We start from the raw sequence: 23,440 nt of genomic DNA on the forward strand, positions 1-23,440 counted from the left end.
CCAAACCTAATTGCCGACCCCTGCCTTAGGAGATGAGTATAGTAGTCTGATCCATGCAATAAAAGTGGGTCCAAAGCCAAAAGCTTTCAGACATTCAAATAAGTACGCCCACTCCACTCTGTCAAAAGCCTTCTCCGCATCCAGGGAGAGAACCACCTCAGGTACCTCCTCGGACGTAGGAGAATGTACGACATTTAGAAGGTTTCGGATGTTAGAGAATGAGTGGCGGCCCAGCATGAAGCCAGTTTGATCAGGGGAGATCACCTCGTCTGTGACGGACTCTAGACGCCGGGCGAGTGCTTTAGCTAATATCTTGACATCGCTGTTGAGCAGCGAGATGGGGCGATGTGAACCACACTCCGTTCTGTCTTTCCCTGGTTTCGGTAAAAGGGTTATGAATGCCTCTGTTAGCGTCTGTGGCAGGGCCTCATTATCCATTGAGTCATTGAACATTTCTAAGATGAGCGGAGTTAATTTGGTTGAGAATTTTTTGTAGAATTCGATGGGGTATCCATCAGGGCCCGGGGCCTTACTACTTTGCATAGCTGTGATTGCATTATAAATGTCGGTGTCTTGGAAGGGTAGTTCAAGTTCTGCTTTATGAACAGGGTTGATAACAGGGGCATTTAAATTTGTGAAGAAATGTTGCATATTGGTATCATCATTGGGTGCCTCAGAAGTGTACAATTTGGAATAAAATGCCCTAAAAGTCTCATTGATTTCGAGGGGGTCAGTTGTAAGCTCCCCATTTTCTCTTTTAATTTGTGGAATCTGTTGGTCAGAGGATTTACATTTTAATTGATGCGCTAACATTCTACCAGCCTTTTCCCCATGCTCATAAACAAAGCCTCGTGATTTCAGCAGCATACGTTCTGTCTTATCGGATGTTAATAACTCGTATTTGGCTTTGAGATTCAGCTTATTTTTGTAAAGCTCCGGGGTGGGAGAGTCAGAGTATTGATGATCTATGTCAATCATTGAGTTGAGAAGTTGCTCCTGTTCTTGCCTCCTAGCTTTGTTCAGCCTAGATGTGTATGCAATAATGTCCCCCCTTATTACTACTTTAAGGGTCTGCCAGAGCAGGGAGGGAGAAACAGTGTCGTCCCTATTGGTTTCCAAGAAATTGTCTATGGCAGTTGAAATCATTTGGCAGAATTCTTTATCTGTTAGTAGTGTGGTATCAAGTCTCCATGGAGCGCGGTCAGAGTAGTTAAGTGGGAAGGACAGATCCAATAGTACTGGGGCATGGTCAGATTCAATTATGGTTGAATATTCTACGTTTTTGACAAAGGGAAGTAGTGTTCTGTCTATAAAGAAGTAATCAATTCTGCTATACGAATGGTGGACGTGTGAAAAAAACGAGAATTTTTTATCGTGAGGAAATTGGAAGCGCCATGGATCGACACATCCAATTTGGTCCATGAACGCTGACAACATTTTAGCTAGGGATGTCCCGATCCCACTTTTTCACTACCGATACCGATACCGATACCTGGGCTTCGGGTATCGGCGATACCGATACCGATCCGATATTTGTATACATTTTTTGACCCCTGAATATTATATATATATATATTTTTTTTTTCTTCCTAACACCAGGGGAGCCACCCCTCCTAAATTTCGTTGTTTGGTACCTGTACTGTAGCAATGACAATAAAGACCATTCATTCATTCAAATACCTCCCCAGTATATAGTCCACACCAACAACAGTTAAATTAAAGACTGCCAGCCTTTATTAAAGCAACAAAAATAGTACTCTGCAGTACTCAGTGACCGTATGTCAATATTTTTTTTAAAATAATGTTACTTTTCATTTGCACCTGATGCTGGCCCATTAGGGGTAACTTATAACTAATGCCCTCGATATTTTGATGTTTTACTTTCAGACGAGCCTTGTCTGTGCCATCTTAAAGCCACTATTCTCTGTTCAACGATAGTAACCCCCTTGACGCTTGATCTGCACCTGATGCTGGCCCTAGAGGGCAGATTATGACGTCAGTTTTATTTTTTAACACTTTCTGTGTAACAAGCATACATTTCTCTACTCTTTCTCTTTTCTTGAACTGAATTGGTGCTTTGTGCTTCAGGTCCTGTGGAGACAACTTTCCCTGGTCATGCTTGCTGTGTCCCTAGGCACATCCATGACCATGTAGTGTCTAGTCTCGTGGTTCCAACCATGGAGGTAGAAAATCGGTGGACAGGCTTATTGTAATGCATGGAATCGAATGAGGAATATAAAAACACACGACGTCCTTCGATTTCTGCCTCAACCAGCCTCGGTGTGAACCCGTGCCAACCCCCTGCACGCTGGTCTCAACAAGTCTCTGTTGGCAGGAACTGGCAGGGGAGCTTTTTTGGCGCTTGTCAGTTTCACGTTTTAGTGTATCCTCAATTTAAGCCCAATCCTTTCCACAGCCACAGGCTGCTCTCTCTACTTAACTCCTCAGAGAAGCTAAATCCTGCTCCACCACATTTACCAGTTGTCAAGGACATCGGCTACTTGAATCGTACATTAAATCTTTTGATCTGTGTTTTATTTCGGTAACTACAGTGGGGAGAACAAGTATTTGATACACTGCTGATTTTGCAGGTTTTCCCACTTAGAAAGAATGTAGAGGTCTGTAATTTTTATCATAGGTACACTTCAACTGTGAGAGACGGAATCTAAAACAAAAATCCAGAAAATCACATTGTATGACTTTTAAATAATTAATTTGCATTTTATTGTATGAAATAAGTATTTGATCACCTACCAACCAGTAATAATTCCAGCTCTCACAGACCTGTTAGTTTTTCTTTAAGAAGCCCTCCTATTCTCCACTCATTACCTGTATTAACTGCACCAGTTTGAACTCGTTACCTTTATAAAAGACACACTCCACACACTCAATCAATCAGACCCCAACCTCTCCACAATGGGCAAGACCAAAGAGCTTTTTTTTATTTTTATTATTTATTTTTTGGCTGTGAGAGTCAATTTATTTAAGCCCGCTGATTTAGGTGAATTTACCCTTGAACGTGTCACCTTAACCATCAACGCAACAATTGCCCCCCCTGAGAGATTTGGCAGGAGCCGCCACTGATGCCCTCATCTCTCTCTGAAGATCCCTCCTTGAGCAGGGGATCCAATCCAGGATTGAGGGGGGCGATGGTCTCTGATTAATCCAGTTTGAGTCCTGTTGGAAGGCCTGATGTGGACTCCCCTGTGTGTGGCAGTCTGTCCTGCGATCCTTGCTGAATGGTTGATGCCACCTTGTCCACTTCTATGCCATATTGGGTATCTACGGCTGATGATCGCTCAAGCTTGGCATGTTCAGGCTGGGTGCTATCCCTTTTCTTGTCATTAGAGGGCAGGCTGCCCCTGTCTGCCTGGGCCCTGGTGGTCTTCCTTAGTGCATTGCCCTTCATCATAGCCAACAGGTGGTCCAACATGATGCAGCCCTCCTCCTGGACTGGGGGGGCTTTACGAATTATTTTTCCGTTCTCCCCCCTCGGTCTCTTGGCGTCATCCTCCTCTTGCTGTTTCTTCCTCTTCTCTGCCTTGATGGCCTGCTCTCTCCAGGTCTGGTTTTCCTTGATTGCTTTAAGGAAGAGTCCTCTGAAGGTCTTGATGGTGTTGAACAGCTCCTCTAGTGAGAGGCGGGACGTGTCCTCACACAGATACTCTGCTAGCTCTTCCTTCTTCTTTTTGATGGAGGCAAAGAGCTCCTGCAGCTTCTCACAGGCCTCCAGGTTCCCCTTCATAGCAGTGAGATACTGCTGCTTGATATCCTCCTGAGAAGAAGAGGACACTTTTTTCTCAGAACCCTTCAACCGTTTGACCAGTGAGCTCGACTCTGCCTGAATAGAATCCACATTTATTCTAGCAGCCTTTTCACAGATCTCTAGATCATCCGGAAGGTTCAGCAAGTCAGCATGGGTTTTCTCCGCCTCCTCCAGGATGTGATGGAGCAATGTGATACGGGACTTGTTGGCTTTGGTATCTGTGAGCTTCAGCAAGGTGCTGATCTTGAAGCCATCTGCATTGCCTATGTGACTCCCATAGTTGAGGAAGTTTCCAATGTCAAGTATGAGCTTGCAGAAACTTGGAAGGCGGGTGCTCTCCTTCAAACTCTCACAGGCTGCGTCCAGCAGCTCAGCTTTGGGTTGCAGCATCTTTAACACAGAAGGGGTCTCCTCACAGAGAAGCATGCACTCGATCCTCATGGTGTAGCATGAAACTGATAGGAGCTCGAGGTAGAACCGATCCACACCGGCCAGCTTCTCTATCTCCCCTTGGTATGACTTGAGGTTCTCAATCTCATGTTTCTCCGGCAGTAACGTCTGCATCTGTTTCAGCACCTCGACGTCAAACTTGGAACGGTCCCCATTTTGGATCATAGCTACAAAGTCTTTATGTGAGCATCTGAACTGCTTCAAGAATATGTTCAAATCTAGATTTTTCTTGGCATCAATGAAGGATATCTCTTTGGGCTCTCGTTTGACCGTAGTGTTGGTACTTTTGGCCTTTGAGTCAGTCACTGGCAGACAGAAGAGCTCCTCAATGCTGGAGTAGTCAGGTTCCAGGGAATCAGACTGCACTGACGACCACATGGATTGGCTTTCAGACACCACTCTGGAGGGCAGCTTCTGCCAGTTGAGCTTCTTCATGCGCAGTGTGGGACAGCGGCTGGCCTTGGGGAGAGGAGCGTTCTGGGGCACAATAATACCTCCTCCAATACCTGGGGGAGGGGGTGGTGGGGGAGGGGGGCCCATACCAGGCAGGGGAGGGGGAGGTGGGGGGCCCATACCAGGCAGGGGAGGGGGAGGTGGGGGGCCCATACCAGGCAGGGGAGGGGGAGGAGGTGGACCTCCCTGCCCCATCCCTGGTAGAGGTGGTGGAGGAGGAGGTGGCATCCCAGGTAAAGGAGGAGGTGGTGGGGGTGCACCATAAGTGGTGCCTGGCAGGGGTGGGGGTGGGGGAGGAGGAGGGTTTGGGGTAGCAGCAGGAAGTGGAGGGGGAGGAGGGGGAGGAGGGGGAGTTACGGAAGCCATGTCTGATTGGTTGGTTGTGCTGCCGAGCAAGTCTGTCTGGATTGCCCTGTTGGTGGTCTTGGTCTTGGGACTGGCTGAGATCTGTTGTCTCTTGGAAGAGAGCAGGCGCTCCATCAAACGTTCAGCGGAGTCCATTTGTGAGTCGTGGGCCAGCAGAGTGGCACGGACAGCCAGGGCCTCCAGGGTCAGCCACACGTCTCCCCGTCCTGGAGCCACCAGCAGCAGAGCCTGCAGGATGGACAGCAGCTGGACAGAGGCTGGGGAGCTGCTCACTTTGGTGAGGAGGGAGGTGAAGACCTCCTGGTGACTGCTCATGTCGATGCCTCCGTACACCCTCTCCATCTCCTCCGCATCCTCGGCCATGGAATCCTCAAAGGCCTCACACTGGATGTTCAGGTCCAGGTCCTCAGTCTCCCTGTTACATAAACACACATGCACATATGCACGCACACGCACACACAACATAGGTATTGATGTTTGGGAAATCTTACAGAAAGTGACTGTGACTGTTGTTCCACCAACATTTGATTAGCATTTAATGCATCCCACACCTACCTCAGCATTGGCAGTATATCCAAAACTGGAAAATACATAATTAAGATGAATCCCAGTACTTTCAATATCTCAATATCTCTATATTATCTCAATGGCCAATGCACACAGTGTTTTTGTAGCACTGTCAAATGTTGCAAATGTTGTAATAGTTTCTTATTGCATCACAATGGGACAATTGGAAAAACTTCAACATTCTAAATTGCCTGACACAGAAGAGCTTGCCTTGAAAACGCCTTGTCTAATGGTTTCTATTTTATTTTTTTAAATAATTTTTTTACTTTCTTTTTATTGAGATGTTACAGATATACAAAAATAATACTTTTCAGTTTTGGTTTGTTTTTACACAAAACACAAACATGTCCCAACCCCCCCCCCCCCCCCCCCCCCCCACAAAATCCCAAGTGGTGCATCCCAGGACGAAGGATATAAATAAACAACAATAAATAATAATAATAATAATAACAGTGGTGATAGGTAATGAAGACAGTACAGGTAAGTAATCAAAGAGATAAAGAGAAATAAAGTGCAATTCATTTGTAAGTGAGGATAGATGAGATGGTCGTGTTGGTCTGTGATACCATGTCTGTTATGATTGTAATATGTCCCTCTCTAGAACGAGATGATGTATCTCTAGGGGTTTATCCTGATAAATAGATTCACAACATATGTCATCACTCAGCATCCAGCGCACTTGCATTGTCAGGGAGGGTTTTTAGTTTGTTGAAATAGGATATTATTGGGTTCCAGGTGAAATAAAAGCGGTCTTTGGACCCCCTAAGTGTATATTTAATCTTTTCAAGTTTCAAGTGAAGCATAAGGTCAGTCAACCATAAGGAGGAATTCGGTGGTTTGGGGGATGTCCAACAAAGCAAAATCCTCCGTCGAGCAAGTAGAGTGGCAAATGCCACAATGTCTTTATGCTTGTTAATAATCTGTTGGTCAGTTGGCGCTATGCCAAAGATAGCTGAGTAGGCGTTAGGTTGCAGGTTCAGATCTAGTGCCTGTGAGAGGGTCCTGAAAACTGCTGACCAATAATCAAATAATAAGGGACATGACCAAAACATGTGTGTTAGCGTTGCCGGAGCGTTATGACATCTGCTACAATTCTCATCCACGTCAGGATAGATTCTGGCTAGCCTAGATTTGGAAAGGTGAATTCGGTGCAAGACCTTAAATTGGATTACGCCTAGTCTAGCACATGATGTGCTCCCGTTAACTCTCGTCAGAGCCTCAGTCCAGGAGTCATCGGGTATTACGTCCCCTAGCTCCTCCTGCCATTTCTCTTTAATTTTGTGGAGGGAAGTGTCTCCGAGGGATGATATGCTAGAGTAAATACTTGATATTAGGCCTTTTAGATTGGGAGGAATTTGGAGGATATCATCTATAGCAGAAGGTTGTGGTGCATTTGGGAAGTTTGGATCCAAACTTTTAATGAAATGTCGGACCTGGAGGTATCGAAAATAACTTGAGCGGGGAAGGTTGAATTTTTGAGAGAGGTGATTAAAGGTCGAGAAGACGCCCTCAGTATAGAGATCTTTAAATTTGGAGAGACCGAGTCTTTTCCATAAGGCGAAAGCATTGTCTATTCTGGCGGGGACAAAAAGGTGGTTATTGCAGATAGGGGCTAGGTTGGAGAAATCTTTTAAACCAAAGTGGCGTCGAAATTGTGACCATATTCGTAATGTATTAACAACAACAGGGTTAGAGGTGTAGTGTGGGGCAGATAGAGGGAGTTTGGAGGTAATCAAGGCGGAGAGGGATGTTGAAAGACATGACTCATTTTCTATTTCGCACCAAGACGGCTGTGGTGAATGGACCCAGTATATGATTTTCTGAATATTGGCAGCCCAGTGATAATAAAGCAAATTTGGTAGGCCCAGTCCGCCCTGGGACCGATGTCGCTGTAGAAGTCTTTTCTGTATTCTAGGGACTTTACCCCCCCCAAATGAAAGATGATATGGACTTATCTATGGACGAGAAGAAGGACTTTGGGAGGAATATAGGGAGACATTGGAAAAGGTAGAGGAATCGGGGTAGAACGTTCATCTTAATGCTTAATACAGTTGATCTTCCCTGCCAGTGATAAATTAATGGACCTCCATTTCTGTAAATCATCTTTTAATTTATTAACAAGGGGCGTGAAGTTTTTTTCATGTAGTTTAGAGAAGGACCGTGTAATATTAATTCCCAAATATTTGAAGCCAGATTTAGACAAATGGAAGGGCAAGTCACATTGTGGGATTGCGAGATCTAGGTTGTTCACTGGAAAACATTCGCTCTTAGTGAGGTTGATCTTGTATCCCGAAAAGCTACCAAATCTATGCAGCATCTGAACTATATGGGAAATGCATTGCACCGGTTCAGATACATACAACAGTAAGTCGTCGGCATATAGCGCCACCTTGTGTTCCTTCCCCCATCTAGAAATTCCATTTATTATTGGAGAAGATTTTAACATGATAGACAGAGGTTCGATGGCGAATGAGAATAGGAGTGGGCTCAGCGGGCACCCCTGGCGTGTCCCTCTCGACAATGAGAAAAATGTGGAGCGTTTCCCGTTCGTAACTACCGATGCCTTAGGACAGGGGTCGGCAATAGGCGGCCCGTGGGCCATTGCTGGCCCGTCACCAATAATATTTGGCCCAGCAGATTATTTTGAGAATCCACTTTTTATTTTTTATTTTTTTTATTTTTTTATAATAATATCGGACCGACAGTCCCACATATAGCGCCTATAATGTCCGAATAGAGAATCGAACTCCACCTGAATAATGCTTATTGTACTTTTATCCATGTTGAGAGTGAATGACACAGGGACAGACAATCAGGCAGCAAGGTGCACCGAAGCGCACTGACGCTGAACCCCTCAGAGTGAATCATAAGCAGGTGGACAACGCGTCACGGTGCTGAAATAGCCGACATACCGTGTGTGGTTTGAACAAAATAACACGAGCTCAGTAAGCCATTCAAACGTAATGTTTACGTATATGTGACTGCAACACACATATGAACAGTAACAACGCAAATTCTGTTTAATTTTCTGAAAAACATTGAAAACAAAATCGGCGCAAACAAAAAGCATCTCCCATCGGTCAGTATTTGCTTGATATCTGGTGATATTGACGTCACTTTAATCCACAGGCAGTTCTCAAGGTTTTTATGCATCCATCGATTCCTCTCGTGCGTCTTTATCGCATTCATTGACGAAAAGGACGACTCGCGTATAGAAAGGGAACATTGTGAGCACGGAAAATGTCTCTCACAACGGCTTTGCATTGATGAAACCAGGTAGGATGAACGTATAGTTCGCTGTCCATTCCTCTTTAAATGCCCTGTTTCCACCGTCAACTTTCCTCTTTAGACCTTTGGAGAGTGACATGCTATGTTTCTCTTGCTAGCAGGTTAAATGTTTGGCTAACTTCACCCGGCACGCAAACAACCAATCCAATAATAATAATGTGACCTTGTCTGGGAGGAGGGGGGAATAATTATCAGAATGAAACTGTTACATAATTATTAGAATAAGTTAGGCTACGCTACATCGTCAGTCCACACATTTATTATTCAAAAATATGGAAAAGTGTGAAACTACGTTTCAACGTTGTTGAGAATCACAACACAAACTCGCTAATCAAGCCAAAATACTGCAACATAATGGATTGGACAGCTACCTAGTTAACTAGAACACTACTTTACATTGTTAGCAGGTTCACAAAACAAGCTGTGTTAGTTGACTAGCGATGTGTACAGTCGAAAGAAAAGTCAAAGCATTAGAACGTGTCACATTTTAAAACAATCAATTACTTAAATTAGCCTTTGATTATGTTCGGGCCCGCCATCTAGTGGCTCAAAAAAAAATTGGCCCGAGGCCAAACCTAATTGCCGACCCCTGCTCTAGGGGTTTATCCTGATAAATAGATTCACAACATATGTCATCACTCAGCATCCAGCGCACTTGCATTGTCAGGGAGGGTTTTTAGTTTGTTGAAATAGGATATTATTGGGTTCCAGGTGAAATAAAAGCGGTCTTTGGACCCCCTAAGTGTATATTTAATCTTTTCAAGTTTCAAGTGAAGCATAAGGTCAGTCAACCATAAGGAGGAATTCGGTGGTTTGGGGGATGTCCAACAAAGCAAAATCCTCCGTCGAGCAAGTAGAGTGGCAAATGCCACAATGTCTTTATGCTTGTTAATAATCTGTTGGTCAGTTGGCGCTATGCCAAAGATAGCTGAGTAGGCGTTAGGTTGCAGGTTCAGATCTAGTGCCTGTGAGAGGGTCCTGAAAACTGCTGACCAATAATCAAATAATAAGGGACATGACCAAAACATGTGTGTTAGCGGTGCCGGAGCGTTATGACATCTGCTACAATTCTCATCCACGTCAGGATAGATTCTGGCTAGCCTAGATTTGGAAAGGTGAATTCGGTGCAAGACCTTAAATTGGATTACGCCTAGTCTAGCACATGATGTGCTCCCGTTAACTCTCGTCAGAGCCTCAGTCCAGGAGTCATCGGGTATTACGTCCCCTAGCTCCTCCTGCCATTTCTCTTTAATTTTGTGGAGGGAAGTGTCTCCGAGGGATGATATGCTAGAGTAAATACTTGATATTAGGCCTTTTAGATTGGGAGGAATTTGGAGGATATCATCTATAGCAGAAGGTTGTGGTGCATTTGGGAAGTTTGGATCCAAACTTTTAATGAAATGTCGGACCTGGAGGTATCGAAAATAACTTGAGCGGGGAAGGTTGAATTTTTGAGAGAGGTGATTAAAGGTCGAGAAGACGCCCTCAGTATAGAGATCTTTAAATTTGGAGAGACCGAGTCTTTTCCATAAGGCGAAAGCATTGTCTATTCTGGCGGGGACAAAAAGGTGGTTATTGCAGATAGGGGCTAGGTTGGAGAAATCTTTTAAACCAAAGTGGCGTCGAAATTGTGACCATATTCGTAATGTATTAACAACAACAGGGTTAGAGGTGTAGTGTGGGGCAGATAGAGGGAGTTTGGAGGTAATCAAGGCGGAGAGGGATGTTGAAAGACATGACTCATTTTCTATTTCGCACCAAGACGGCTGTGGTGAATGGACCCAGTATATGATTTTCTGAATATTGGCAGCCCAGTGATAATAAAGCAAATTTGGTAGGCCCAGTCCGCCCTGGGACCGATGTCGCTGTAGAAGTCTTTTCTGTATTCTAGGGACTTTACCCCCCCCAAATGAAAGATGATATGGACTTATCTATGGACGAGAAGAAGGACTTTGGGAGGAATATAGGGAGACATTGGAAAAGGTAGAGGAATCGGGGTAGAACGTTCATCTTAATGCTTAATACAGTTGATCTTCCCTGCCAGTGATAAATTAATGGACCTCCATTTCTGTAAATCATCTTTTAATTTATTAACAAGGGGCGTGAAGTTTTTTTCATGTAGTTTAGAGAAGGACCGTGTAATATTAATTCCCAAATATTTGAAGCCAGATTTAGACAAATGGAAGGGCAAGTCACATTGTGGGATTGCGAGATCTAGGTTGTTCACTGGAAAACATTCGCTCTTAGTGAGGTTGATCTTGTATCCCGAAAAGCTACCAAATCTATGCAGCATCTGAACTATATGGGAAATGCATTGCACCGGTTCAGATACATACAACAGTAAGTCGTCGGCATATAGCGCCACCTTGTGTTCCTTCCCCCATCTAGAAATTCCATTTATTATTGGAGAAGATTTTAACATGATAGACAGAGGTTCGATGGCGAATGAGAATAGGAGTGGGCTCAGCGGGCACCCCTGGCGTGTCCCTCTCGACAATGAGAAAAATGTGGAGCGTTTCCCGTTCGTAACTACCGATGCCTTAGGACAGGGGTCGGCAATAGGCGGCCCGTGGGCCATTGCTGGCCCGTCACCAATAATATTTGGCCCAGCAGATTATTTTGAGAATCCACTTTTTATTTTTTATTTTTTTTATTTTTTTATAATAATATCGGACCGACAGTCCCACATATAGCGCCTATAATGTCCGAATAGAGAATCGAACTCCACCTGAATAATGCTTATTGTACTTTTATCCATGTTGAGAGTGAATGACACAGGGACAGACAATCAGGCAGCAAGGTGCACCGAAGCGCACTGACGCTGAACCCCTCAGAGTGAATCATAAGCAGGTGGACAACGCGTCACGGTGCTGAAATAGCCGACATACCGTGTGTGGTTTGAACAAAATAACACGAGCTCAGTAAGCCATTCAAACGTAATGTTTACGTATATGTGACTGCAACACACATATGAACAGTAACAACGCAAATTCTGTTTAATTTTCTGAAAAACATTGAAAACAAAATCGGCGCAAACAAAAAGCATCTCCCATCGGTCAGTATTTGCTTGATATCTGGTGATATTGACGTCACTTTAATCCACAGGCAGTTCTCAAGGTTTTTATGCATCCATCGATTCCTCTCGTGCGTCTTTATCGCATTCATTGACGAAAAGGACGACTCGCGTATAGAAAGGGAACATTGTGAGCACGGAAAATGTCTCTCACAACGGCTTTGCATTGATGAAACCAGGTAGGATGAACGTATAGTTCGCTGTCCATTCCTCTTTAAATGCCCTGTTTCCACCGTCAACTTTCCTCTTTAGACCTTTGGAGAGTGACATTATGTTTCTCTTGCTAGCAGGTTAAATGTTTGGCTAACTTCACCCGGCACGCAAACAACCAATCCAATAATAATAATGTGACCTTGTCTGGGAGGAGGGGGGAATAATTATCAGAATGAAACTGTTACATAATTATTAGAATAAGTTAGGCTACGCTACATCGTCAGTCCACACATTTATTATTCAAAAATATGGAAAAGTGTGAAACTACGTTTCAACGTTGTTGAGAATCACAACACAAACTCGCTAATCAAGCCAAAATACTGCAACATAATGGATTGGACAGCTACCTAGTTAACTAGAACACTACTTTACATTGTTAGCAGGTTCACAAAACAAGCTGTGTTAGTTGACTAGCGATGTGTACAGTCGAAAGAAAAGTCAAAGCATTAGAACGTGTCACATTTTAAAACAATCAATTACTTAAATTAGCCTTTGATTATGTTCGGGCCCGCCATCTAGTGGCTCAAAAAAAAATTGGCCCGAGGCCAAACCTAATTGCCGACCCCTGCCTTAGGAGATGAGTATAGTAGTCTGATCCATGCAATAAAAGTGGGTCCAAAGCCAAAAGCTTTCAGACATTCAAATAAGTACGCCCACTCCACTCTGTCAAAAGCCTTCTCCGCATCCAGGGAGAGAACCACCTCAGGTACCTCCTCGGACGTAGGAGAATGTACGACATTTAGAAGGTTTCGGATGTTAGAGAATGAGTGGCGGCCCAGCATGAAGCCAGTTTGATCAGGGGAGATCACCTCGTCTGTGACGGACTCTAGACGCCGGGCGAGTGCTTTAGCTAATATCTTGACATCGCTGTTGAGCAGCGAGATGGGGCGATGTGAACCACACTCCGTTCTGTCTTTCCCTGGTTTCGGTAAAAGGGTTATGAATGCCTCTGTTAGCGTCTGTGGCAGGGCCTCATTATCCATTGAGTCATTGAACATTTCTAAGATGAGCGGAGTTAATTTGGTTGAGAATTTTTTGTAGAATTCGATGGGGTATCCATCAGGGCCCGGGGCCTTACTACTTTGCATAGCTGTGATTGCATTATAAATGTCGGTGTCTTGGAAGGGTAGTTCAAGTTCTGCTTTATGAACAGGGTTGATAACAGGGGCATTTAAATTTGTGAAGAAATGTTGCATATTGGTATCATCATTGGGTGCCTCAGAAGTGTACAATTTGGAATAAAATGCCCTAAAAGTCTCATTGATTTCGAGGGGGTCAGTTGTAAGCTCCCCATTTTCTCTTTTAATTTGTGGAATCTGTTGGTCAGAGGATTTACATTTTAATTGATGCGCTAACATTCTACCAGCCTTTTCCCCATGCTCATAAACAAAGCCTCGTGATTTCAGCAGCATACGTTCTGTCTTATCGGATGTTAATAACTCGTATTTGGCTTTGAGATTCAGCTTATTTTTGTAAAGCTCCGGGGTGGGAGAGTCAGAGTATTGATGATCTATGTCAATCATTGAGTTGAGAAGTTGCTCCTGTTCTTGCCTCCTAGCTTTGTTCAGCCTAGATGTGTATGCAATAATGTCCCCCCTTATTACTACTTTAAGGGTCTGCCAGAGCAGGGAGGGAGAAACAGTGTCGTCCCTATTGGTTTCCAAGAAATTGTCTATGGCAGTTGAAATCATTTGGCAGAATTCTTTATCTGTTAGTAGTGTGGTATCAAGTCTCCATGGAGCGCGGTCAGAGTAGTTAAGTGGGAAGGACAGATCCAATAGTACTGGGGCATGGTCAGATTCAATTATGGTTGAATATTCTACGTTTTTGACAAAGGGAAGTAGTGTTCTGTCTATAAAGAAGTAATCAATTCTGCTATACGAATGGTGGACGTGTGAAAAAAACGAGAATTTTTTATCGTGAGGAAATTGGAAGCGCCATGGATCGACACATCCAATTTGGTCCATGAACGCTGACAACATTTTAGCTAGGGATGTCCCGATCCCACTTTTTCACTACCGATACCGATACCGATACCTGGGCTTCGGGTATCGGCGATACCGATACCGATCCGATATTTGTATACATTTTTTGACCCCTGAATATTATATATATATATATATTTTTTTTCTTCCTAACACCAGGGGAGCCACCCCTCCTAAATTTCGTTGTTTGGTACCTGTACTGTAGCAATGACAATAAAGACCATTCATTCATTCAAATACCTCCCCAGTATATAGTCCACACCAACAACAGTTAAATTAAAGACTGCCAGCCTTTATTAAAGCAACAAAAATAGTACTCTGCAGTACTCAGTGACCGTATGTCAATATTTTTTTTAAAATAATGTTACTTTTCATTTGCACCTGATGCTGGCCCATTAGGGGTAACTTATAACTAATGCCCTCGATATTTTGATGTTTTACTTTCAGACGAGCCTTGTCTGTGCCATCTTAAAGCCACTATTCTCTGTTCAACGATAGTAACCCCCTTGACGCTTGATCTGCACCTGATGCTGGCCCTAGAGGGCAGATTATGACGTCAGTTTTATTTTTTAACACTTTCTGTGTAACAAGCATACATTTCTCTACTCTTTCTCTTTTCTTGAACTGAATTGGTGCTTTGTGCTTCAGGTCCTGTGGAGACAACTTTCCCTGGTCATGCTTGCTGTGTCCCTAGGCACATCCATGACCATGTAGTGTCTAGTCTCGTGGTTCCAACCATGGAGGTAGAAAATCGGTGGACAGGCTTATTGTAATGCATGGAATCGAATGAGGAATATAAAAACACACGACGTCCTTCGATTTCTGCCTCAACCAGCCTCGGTGTGAACCCGTGCCAACCCCCTGCACGCTGGTCTCAACAAGTCTCTGTTGGCAGGAACTGGCAGGGGAGCTTTTTTGGCGCTTGTCAGTTTCACGTTTTAGTGTATCCTCAATTTAAGCCCAATCCTTTCCACAGCCACAGGCTGCTCTCTCTACTTAACTCCTCAGAGAAGCTAAATCCTGCTCCACCACATTTACCAGTTGTCAAGGACATCGGCTACTTGAATCGTACATTAAATCTTTTGATCTGTGTTTTATTTCGGTAACTACAGTGGGGAGAACAAGTATTTGATACACTGCTGATTTTGCAGGTTTTCCCACTTAGAAAGAATGTAGAGGTCTGTAATTTTTATCATAGGTACACTTCAACTGTGAGAGACGGAATCTAAAACAAAAATCCAGAAAATCACATTGTATGACTTTTAAATAATTAATTTGCATTTTATTGTATGAAATAAGTATTTGATCACCTACCAACCAGTAATAATTCCAGCTCTCACAGACCTGTTAGTTTTTCTTTAAGAAGCCCTCCTATTCTCCACTCATTACCTGTATTAACTGCACCAGTTTGAACTCGTTACCTTTATAAAAGACACACTCCACACACTCAATCAATCAGACCCCAACCTCTCCACAATGGGCAAGACCAAAGAGCTTTTTTTTATTTTTATTATTTATTTTTTGGCTGTGAGAGTCAATTTATTTAAGCCCGCTGATTTAGGTGAATTTACCCTTGAACGTGTCACCTTAACCATCAACGCAACAATTGCCCCCCCTGAGAGATTTGGCAGGAGCCGCCACTGATGCCCTCATCTCTCTCTGAAGATCCCTCCTTGAGCAGGGGATCCAATCCAGGATTGAGGGGGGCGATGGTCTCTGATTAATCCAGTTTGAGTCCTGTTGGAAGGCCTGATGTGGACTCCCCTGTGTGTGGCAGTCTGTCCTGCGATCCTTGCTGAATGGTTGATGCCACCTTGTCCACTTCTATGCCATATTGGGTATCTACGGCTGATGATCGCTCAAGCTTGGCATGTTCAGGCTGGGTGCTATCCCTTTTCTTGTCATTAGAGGGCAGGCTGCCCCTGTCTGCCTGGGCCCTGGTGGTCTTCCTTAGTGCATTGCCCTTCATCATAGCCAACAGGTGGTCCAACATGATGCAGCCCTCCTCCTGGACTGGGGGGGCTTTACGAATTATTTTTCCGTTCTCCCCCCTCGGTCTCTTGGCGTCATCCTCCTCTTGCTGTTTCTTCCTCTTCTCTGCCTTGATGGCCTGCTCTCTCCAGGTCTGGTTTTCCTTGATTGCTTTAAGGAAGAGTCCTCTGAAGGTCTTGATGGTGTTGAACAGCTCCTCTAGTGAGAGGCGGGACGTGTCCTCACACAGATACTCTGCTAGCTCTTCCTTCTTCTTTTTGATGGAGGCAAAGAGCTCCTGCAGCTTCTCACAGGCCTCCAGGTTCCCCTTCATAGCAGTGAGATACTGCTGCTTGATATCCTCCTGAGAAGAAGAGGACACTTTTTTCTCAGAACCCTTCAACCGTTTGACCAGTGAGCTCGACTCTGCCTGAATAGAATCCACATTTATTCTAGCAGCCTTTTCACAGATCTCTAGATCATCCGGAAGGTTCAGCAAGTCAGCATGGGTTTTCTCCGCCTCCTCCAGGATGTGATGGAGCAATGTGATACGGGACTTGTTGGCTTTGGTATCTGTGAGCTTCAGCAAGGTGCTGATCTTGAAGCCATCTGCATTGCCTATGTGACTCCCATAGTTGAGGAAGTTTCCAATGTCAAGTATGAGCTTGCAGAAACTTGGAAGGCGGGTGCTCTCCTTCAAACTCTCACAGGCTGCGTCCAGCAGCTCAGCTTTGGGTTGCAGCATCTTTAACACAGAAGGGGTCTCCTCACAGAGAAGCATGCACTCGATCCTCATGGTGTAGCATGAAACTGATAGGAGCTCGAGGTAGAACCGATCCACACCGGCCAGCTTCTCTATCTCCCCTTGGTATGACTTGAGGTTCTCAATCTCATGTTTCTCCGGCAGTAACGTCTGCATCTGTTTCAGCACCTCGACGTCAAACTTGGAACGGTCCCCATTTTGGATCATAGCTACAAAGTCTTTATGTGAGCATCTGAACTGCTTCAAGAATATGTTCAAATCTAGATTTTTCTTGGCATCAATGAAGGATATCTCTTTGGGCTCTCGTTTGACCGTAGTGTTGGTACTTTTGGCCTTTGAGTCAGTCACTGGCAGACAGAAGAGCTCCTCAATGCTGGAGTAGTCAGGTTCCAGGGAATCAGACTGCACTGACGACCACATGGATTGGCTTTCAGACACCACTCTGGAGGGCAGCTTCTGCCAGTTGAGCTTCTTCATGCGCAGTGTGGGACAGCGGCTGGCCTTGGGGAGAGGAGCGTTCTGGGGCACAATAATACCTCCTCCAATACCTGGGGGAGGGGGTGGTGGGGGAGGGGGGCCCATACCAGGCAGGGGAGGGGGAGGTGGGGGGCCCATACCAGGCAGGGGAGGGGGAGGTGGGGGGCCCATACCAGGCAGGGGAGGGGGAGGAGGTGGACCTCCCTGCCCCATCCCTGGTAGAGGTGGTGGAGGAGGAGGTGGCATCCCAGGTAAAGGAGGAGGTGGTGGGGGTGCACCATAAGTGGTGCCTGGCAGGGGTGGGGGTGGGGGAGGAGGAGGGTTTGGGGTAGCAGCAGGAAGTGGAGGGGGAGGAGGGGGAGGAGGGGGAGGAGGGGGAGTTACGGAAGCCATGTCTGATTGGTTGGTTGTGCTGCCGAGCAAGTCTGTCTGGATTGCCCTGTTGGTGGTCTTGGTCTTGGGACTGGCTGAGATCTGTTGTCTCTTGGAAGAGAGCAGGCGCTCCATCAAACGTTCAGCGGAGTCCATTTGTGAGTCGTGGGCCAGCAGAGTGGCACGGACAGCCAGGGCCTCCAGGGTCAGCCACACGTCTCCCCGTCCTGGAGCCACCAGCAGCAGAGCCTGCAGGATGGACAGCAGCTGGACAGAGGCTGGGGAGCTGCTCACTTTGGTGAGGAGGGAGGTGAAGACCTCCTGGTGACTGCTCATGTCGATGCCTCCGTACACCCTCTCCATCTCCTCCGCATCCTCGGCCATGGAATCCTCAAAGGCCTCACACTGGATGTTCAGGTCCAGGTCCTCAGTCTCCCTGTTACATAAACACACATGCACATATGCACGCACACGCACACACAACATAGGTATTGATGTTTGGGAAATCTTACAGAAAGTGACTGTGACTGTTGTTCCACCAACATTTGATTAGCATTTAATGCATCCCACACCTACCTCAGCATTGGCAGTATATCCAAAACTGGAAAATACATAATTAAGATGAATCCCAGTACTTTCAATATCTCAATATCTCTATATTATCTCAATGGCCAATGCACACAGTGTTTTTGTAGCACTGTCAAATGTTGCAAATGTTGTAATAGTTTCTTATTGCATCACAATGGGACAATTGGAAAAACTTCAACATTCTAAATTGCCTGACACAGAAGAGCTTGCCTTGAAAACGCCTTGTCTAATGGTTTCTATTTTATTTTTTTAAATAATTTTTTTACTTTCTTTTTATTGAGATGTTACAGATATACAAAAATAATACTTTTCAGTTTTGGTTTGTTTTTACACAAAACACAAACATGTCCCAACCCCCCCCCCCCCCCCCCCCCCCCACAAAATCCCAAGTGGTGCATCCCAGGACGAAGGATATAAATAAACAACAATAAATAATAATAATAATAATAACAGTGGTGATAGGTAATGAAGACAGTACAGGTAAGTAATCAAAGAGATAAAGAGAAATAAAGTGCAATTCATTTGTAAGTGAGGATAGATGAGATGGTCGTGTTGGTCTGTGATACCATGTCTGTTATGATTGTAATATGTCCCTCTCTAGAACGAGATGATGTATCTCTAGGGGTTTATCCTGATAAATAGATTCACAACATATGTCATCACTCAGCATCCAGCATCCACTTGCATTGTCAGGGAGGGTTTTTAGTTTGTTGAAATAGGATATTATTGGGTTCCAGGTGAAATAAAAGCGGTCTTTGGACCCCCTAAGTGTATATTTAATCTTTTCAAGTTTCAAGTGAAGCATAAGGTCAGTCAACCATAAGGAGGAATTCGGTGGTTTGGGGGATGTCCAACAAAGCAAAATCCTCCGTCGAGCAAGTAGAGTGGCAAATGCCACAATGTCTTTATGCTTGTTAATAATCTGTTGGTCAGTTGGCGCTATGCCAAAGATAGCTGAGTAGGCGTTAGGTTGCAGGTTCAGATCTAGTGCCTGTGAGAGGGTCCTGAAAACTGCTGACCAATAATCAAATAATAAGGGACATGACCAAAACATGTGTGTTAGCGTTGCCGGAGCGTTATGACATCTGCTACAATTCTCATCCACGTCAGGATAGATTCTGGCTAGCCTAGATTTGGAAAGGTGAATTCGGTGCAAGACCTTAAATTGGATTACGCCTAGTCTAGCACATGATGTGCTCCCGTTAACTCTCGTCAGAGCCTCAGTCCAGGAGTCATCGGGTATTACGTCCCCTAGCTCCTCCTGCCATTTCTCTTTAATTTTGTGGAGGGAAGTGTCTCCGAGGGATGATATGCTAGAGTAAATACTTGATATTAGGCCTTTTAGATTGGGAGGAATTTGGAGGATATCATCTATAGCAGAAGGTTGTGGTGCATTTGGGAAGTTTGGATCCAAACTTTTAATGAAATGTCGGACCTGGAGGTATCGAAAATAACTTGAGCGGGGAAGGTTGAATTTTTGAGAGAGGTGATTAAAGGTCGAGAAGACGCCCTCAGTATAGAGATCTTTAAATTTGGAGAGACCGAGTCTTTTCCATAAGGCGAAAGCATTGTCTATTCTGGCGGGGACAAAAAGGTGGTTATTGCAGATAGGGGCTAGGTTGGAGAAATCTTTTAAACCAAAGTGGCGTCGAAATTGTGACCATATTCGTAATGTATTAACAACAACAGGGTTAGAGGTGTAGTGTGGGGCAGATAGAGGGAGTTTGGAGGTAATCAAGGCGGAGAGGGATGTTGAAAGACATGACTCATTTTCTATTTCGCACCAAGACGGCTGTGGTGAATGGACCCAGTATATGATTTTCTGAATATTGGCAGCCCAGTGATAATAAAGCAAATTTGGTAGGCCCAGTCCGCCCTGGGACCGATGTCGCTGTAGAAGTCTTTTCTGTATTCTAGGGACTTTACCCCCCCCAAATGAAAGATGATATGGACTTATCTATGGACGAGAAGAAGGACTTTGGGAGGAATATAGGGAGACATTGGAAAAGGTAGAGGAATCGGGGTAGAACGTTCATCTTAATGCTTAATACAGTTGATCTTCCCTGCCAGTGATAAATTAATGGACCTCCATTTCTGTAAATCATCTTTTAATTTATTAACAAGGGGCGTGAAGTTTTTTTCATGTAGTTTAGAGAAGGACCGTGTAATATTAATTCCCAAATATTTGAAGCCAGATTTAGACAAATGGAAGGGCAAGTCACATTGTGGGATTGCGAGATCTAGGTTGTTCACTGGAAAACATTCGCTCTTAGTGAGGTTGATCTTGTATCCCGAAAAGCTACCAAATCTATGCAGCATCTGAACTATATGGGAAATGCATTGCACCGGTTCAGATACATACAACAGTAAGTCGTCGGCATATAGCGCCACCTTGTGTTCCTTCCCCCATCTAGAAATTCCATTTATTATTGGAGAAGATTTTAACATGATAGACAGAGGTTCGATGGCGAATGAGAATAGGAGTGGGCTCAGCGGGCACCCCTGGCGTGTCCCTCTCGACAATGAGAAAAATGTGGAGCGTTTCCCGTTCGTAACTACCGATGCCTTAGGACAGGGGTCGGCAATAGGCGGCCCGTGGGCCATTGCTGGCCCGTCACCAATAATATTTGGCCCAGCAGATTATTTTGAGAATCCACTTTTTATTTTTTATTTTTTTTATTTTTTTATAATAATATCGGACCGACAGTCCCACATATAGCGCCTATAATGTCCGAATAGAGAATCGAACTCCACCTGAATAATGCTTATTGTACTTTTATCCATGTTGAGAGTGAATGACACAGGGACAGACAATCAGGCAGCAAGGTGCACCGAAGCGCACTGACGCTGAACCCCTCAGAGTGAATCATAAGCAGGTGGACAACGCGTCACGGTGCTGAAATAGCCGACATACCGTGTGTGGTTTGAACAAAATAACACGAGCTCAGTAAGCCATTCAAACGTAATGTTTACGTATATGTGACTGCAACACACATATGAACAGTAACAACGCAAATTCTGTTTAATTTTCTGAAAAACATTGAAAACAAAATCGGCGCAAACAAAAAGCATCTCCCATCGGTCAGTATTTGCTTGATATCTGGTGATATTGACGTCACTTTAATCCACAGGCAGTTCTCAAGGTTTTTATGCATCCATCGATTCCTCTCGTGCGTCTTTATCGCATTCATTGACGAAAAGGACGACTCGCGTATAGAAAGGGAACATTGTGAGCACGGAAAATGTCTCTCACAACGGCTTTGCATTGATGAAACCAGGTAGGATGAACGTATAGTTCGCTGTCCATTCCTCTTTAAATGCCCTGTTTCCACCGTCAACTTTCCTCTTTAGACCTTTGGAGAGTGACATTATGTTTCTCTTGCTAGCAGGTTAAATGTTTGGCTAACTTCACCCGGCACGCAAACAACCAATCCAATAATAATAATGTGACCTTGTCTGGGAGGAGGGGGGAATAATTATCAGAATGAAACTGTTACATAATTATTAGAATAAGTTAGGCTACGCTACATCGTCAGTCCACACATTTATTATTCAAAAATATGGAAAAGTGTGAAACTACGTTTCAACGTTGTTGAGAATCACAACACAAACTCGCTAATCAAGCCAAAATACTGCAACATAATGGATTGGACAGCTACCTAGTTAACTAGAACACTACTTTACATTGTTAGCAGGTTCACAAAGCAAGCTGTGTTAGTTGACTAGCGATGTGTACAGTCGAAAGAAAAGTCAAAGCATTAGAACGTGTCACATTTTAAAACAATCAATTACTTAAATTAGCCTTTGATTATGTTCGGGCCCGCCATCTAGTGGCTCAAAAAAAAATTGGCCCGAGGCCAAACCTAATTGCCGACCCCTGCCTTAGGAGATGAGTATAGTAGTCTGATCCATGCAATAAAAGTGGGTCCAAAGCCAAAAGCTTTCAGACATTCAAATAAGTACGCCCACTCCACTCTGTCAAAAGCCTTCTCCGCATCCTGGGAGAGAACCACCTCAGGTACCTCCTCGGACGTAGGAGAATGTACGACATTTAGAAGGTTTCGGATGTTAGAGAATGAGTGGCGGCCCAGCATGAAGCCAGTTTGATCAGGGGAGATCACCTCGTCTGTGACGGACTCTAGACGCCGGGCGAGTGCTTTAGCTAATATCTTGACATCGCTGTTGAGCAGCGAGATGGGGCGATGTGAACCACACTCCGTTCTGTCTTTCCCTGGTTTCGGTAAAAGGGTTATGAATACCTCTGTTAGCGTCTGTGGCAGGGCCTCATTATCCATTGAGTCATTGAACATTTCTAAGATGAGCGGAGTTAATTTGGTTGAGAATTTTTTGTAGAATTCGATGGGGTATCCATCAGGGCCCGGGGCCTTACTACTTTGCATAGCTGTGATTGCATTATAAATGTCGGTGTCTTGGAAGGGTAGTTCAAGTTCTGCTTTATGAACAGGGTTGATAACAGGGGCATTTAAATTTGTGAAGAAATGTTGCATATTGGTATCATCATTGGGTGCCTCAGAAGTGTACAATTTGGAATAAAATGCCCTAAAAGTCTCATTGATTTCGAGGGGGTCAGTTGTAAGCTCCCCATTTTCTCTTTTAATTTGTGGAATCTGTTGGTCAGAGGATTTACATTTTAATTGATGCGCTAACATTCTACCAGCCTTTTCCCCATGCTCATAAACAAAGCCTCGTGATTTCAGCAGCATACGTTCTGTCTTATCGGATGTTAATAACTCGTATTTGGCTTTGAGATTCAGCTTATTTTTGTAAAGCTCCGGGGTGGGAGAGTCAGAGTATTGATGATCTATGTCAATCATTGAGTTGAGAAGTTGCTCCTGTTCTTGCCTCCTAGCTTTGTTCAGCCTAGATGTGTATGCAATAATGTCCCCCCTTATTACTACTTTAAGGGTCTGCCAGAGCAGGGAGGGAGAAACAGTGTCGTCCCTATTGGTTTCCAAGAAATTGTCTATGGCAGTTGAAATCATTTGGCAGAATTCTTTATCTGTTAGTAGTGTGGTATCAAGTCTCCATGGAGCGCGGTCAGAGTAGTTAAGTGGGAAGGACAGATCCAATAGTACTGGGGCATGGTC

The 23,440-nt window shown here is 44.5% G+C and overlaps 2 protein-coding genes across 2 annotated transcripts; both read right to left on the minus strand.

Annotated features, from left to right (window-relative positions):
- Positions 1-1,928: 1,928 nt before the first annotated feature.
- On the minus strand, positions 1,929-14,628 carry LOC308167877 (inverted formin-2-like; the record flags this gene model as incomplete). Its single annotated transcript, XM_080542354.1, has 3 exons — positions 1,929-1,976; positions 3,254-5,450; positions 14,615-14,628. The coding sequence occupies 3 exons, from the start codon at positions 14,626-14,628 to the stop codon at positions 1,929-1,931; spliced, it is 2,259 nt and encodes a 752-aa protein (XP_080398480.1).
- Positions 14,629-14,649: 21 nt separating this feature from the next.
- On the minus strand, positions 14,650-22,627 carry LOC308167879 (inverted formin-2-like; the record flags this gene model as incomplete). The annotated part of the gene is made up of 3 exons (XM_080542356.1): positions 14,650-14,697; positions 16,092-18,180; positions 22,302-22,627. The coding sequence occupies 3 exons, from the start codon at positions 22,625-22,627 to the stop codon at positions 14,650-14,652; spliced, it is 2,463 nt and encodes an 820-aa protein (XP_080398482.1).
- Positions 22,628-23,440: the final 813 nt, after the last annotated feature.

This window comes from Nansenia antarctica (assembly GCF_963989245.1).
Source record: "Nansenia antarctica genome assembly, chromosome: 11".
NCBI lineage: Eukaryota > Metazoa > Chordata > Actinopteri > Argentiniformes > Microstomatidae > Nansenia > Nansenia antarctica.